Source organism: Condylura cristata, unplaced genomic scaffold (assembly GCF_000260355.1).
Source record: "Condylura cristata isolate star-nosed mole 26May11 unplaced genomic scaffold, ConCri1.0 scaffold00004, whole genome shotgun sequence".
NCBI lineage: Eukaryota > Metazoa > Chordata > Mammalia > Eulipotyphla > Talpidae > Condylura > Condylura cristata.
Window position 1 is genome coordinate 7,618,341 of NW_004567105.1, and position 1,664 is coordinate 7,620,004.

The window sequence follows — 1,664 nt, forward strand, 5'->3', positions numbered from 1 at the left end:
ATCCTGTAGCTACTGGCTCCAGGTTGCCTGAGGGTAAAGCCAGGACCAGAAACCAGTCTGTCTGCTCCACCCTGCCATCATCAGCTTGGTGGCTGCCCCAGGCAGGCTGGTCTTACGAGCTGGGGGCAGGCCTTGTGAGCTGAAAACACCAGCATTGAGGGTGTGTATGCATCTGCAGTGTGGCTTGCTCAAAGCATCCTGTGGGATCATCAGATGACGCTTCTTGCTGCAGAGGGCAGGGCCAGGGCCTGGCTGGTCTCACTGGGGGTGCTAATGATGCTCTCGCTCTCTTCCAGCTCAAAGCTCCACAATTCCCTGTGGTGGTCAAGCTGGGACATGCCCACGCCGGAATGGGGAAGGTAAGTGCGCTTACACTCTGTCCGCTTCACATTCACGTGACTCCCCCAAACTGCCTGCCCCCAACCTATGTCCCCCTCCACTCCAACTTCGCCAGTTCGCCCAGAACAGATAGCAGGCCCCAGAGGTCCCCCTCGGTTCCCCCACACGCCGTCCTTTGAACTCCTGGGGAAGGGCAGCTAGGCCCTTTTCTCCCCGTCCCTGTCAGCCGAACACTGCCTGGAGTTACTAATTGTTTTCTGTGATTGTGGCTTCAGAGAAATGGCTGAAGAAAGTTGCTATAGACAGTGTTTGTTTCACTGCTCCACAGATATGTCTTAGCCATCTGCTCCACAGATATGTCTTAGTCATTTCTTTATCACCACAGAGCTAGCTCCTAGAAAGCGATGAATGTACATGGCTTCCTGGAAATCAGTGAGTTTCTGCGAAACTGAGTAATACTTGACACAGTCACAGCTGCTGACTTGTGACAAACTCTAGCAGTCAGAGTCTCAGTTGCAAGTGTAGAAACTCAACTCAAATTCAGGGAGAAGGATGCTCATTGGTGCAGGCCATCAGGAATTCTGGGTAGTTCTAGGTGGGTCTGGATAAAGCTGCATCCAGTTCTCATGAGAATGGCCGAACTCAGTCTGTCTCTTGGTTCTATTTGCCTTGACTTAGTATTTTCTTCATGTGGTCAAGAGAGCCATGGGTGGCCCACCCTGGCCCCCAGGGAAGAAAGACGTTGCAATTTCCAGCGTGTGTGTCTAACCTCATGGAGGACACAGATCGGCTCACTTGCGCTGTGCCCGCCCTAACCCATAAGAAGGGTTCAGAGCTGTGTTCAGCCCCAATTGAACCATACACTTAGGGACCCCGTGGAAAGGAGGATTTACTCCCAAATATAAAGGGGTGTGGAAATATGGGGAGGAGGAGGGCGACCACGGGCCACCTCTCTGGCCTCAGGCTCAGACAGAACCGGTGAGAACACGTAACCCCAGCGCTGCCATCTCCTCTGTGGGGACCTGAGCTGCACAAGGCCGACACCACGTCCTCGACAGAGTCAGCGGGACCCAGCAGCAGCCAGTCCTGTGAGGTCCCCCACCCCCAGCCCCTGCTCTTCACCCTGCCATACCATCTCCGTTATCTCTTCCTACCTGAGCTCCACGCCCAACAGGCAGCAAGCAAAGGCTGCCAGGGGCCTGGCAGGGTGTGAGTCTGACATGAGTGTGAATTTGAGCAAGTCTCGGTCTCTTGGTCTGTTGGATCATATCATTCTAGAATGAACCCTCGCTCCATACTGCATCTCCCTAAAAGCACTGCCATGC

At 54.1% G+C, this 1,664-nt stretch overlaps 1 protein-coding gene across 1 annotated transcript in view; it reads left to right on the plus strand.

Annotated features, from left to right (window-relative positions):
* Positions 1-302: 302 nt before the first annotated feature.
* Positions 303-1,664, plus strand: part of LOC101635960 (synapsin-3) — a 57,395-nt gene continuing 56,033 nt past the window's right edge. Inside the window, exon 1 of the mRNA XM_012735277.1 lies at positions 303-359. Coding sequence (XP_012590731.1) covers positions 351-359 — 9 coding nt within the window. The 5' untranslated portion in view covers positions 303-350. The remainder of the gene's footprint in view (positions 360-1,664) is intronic.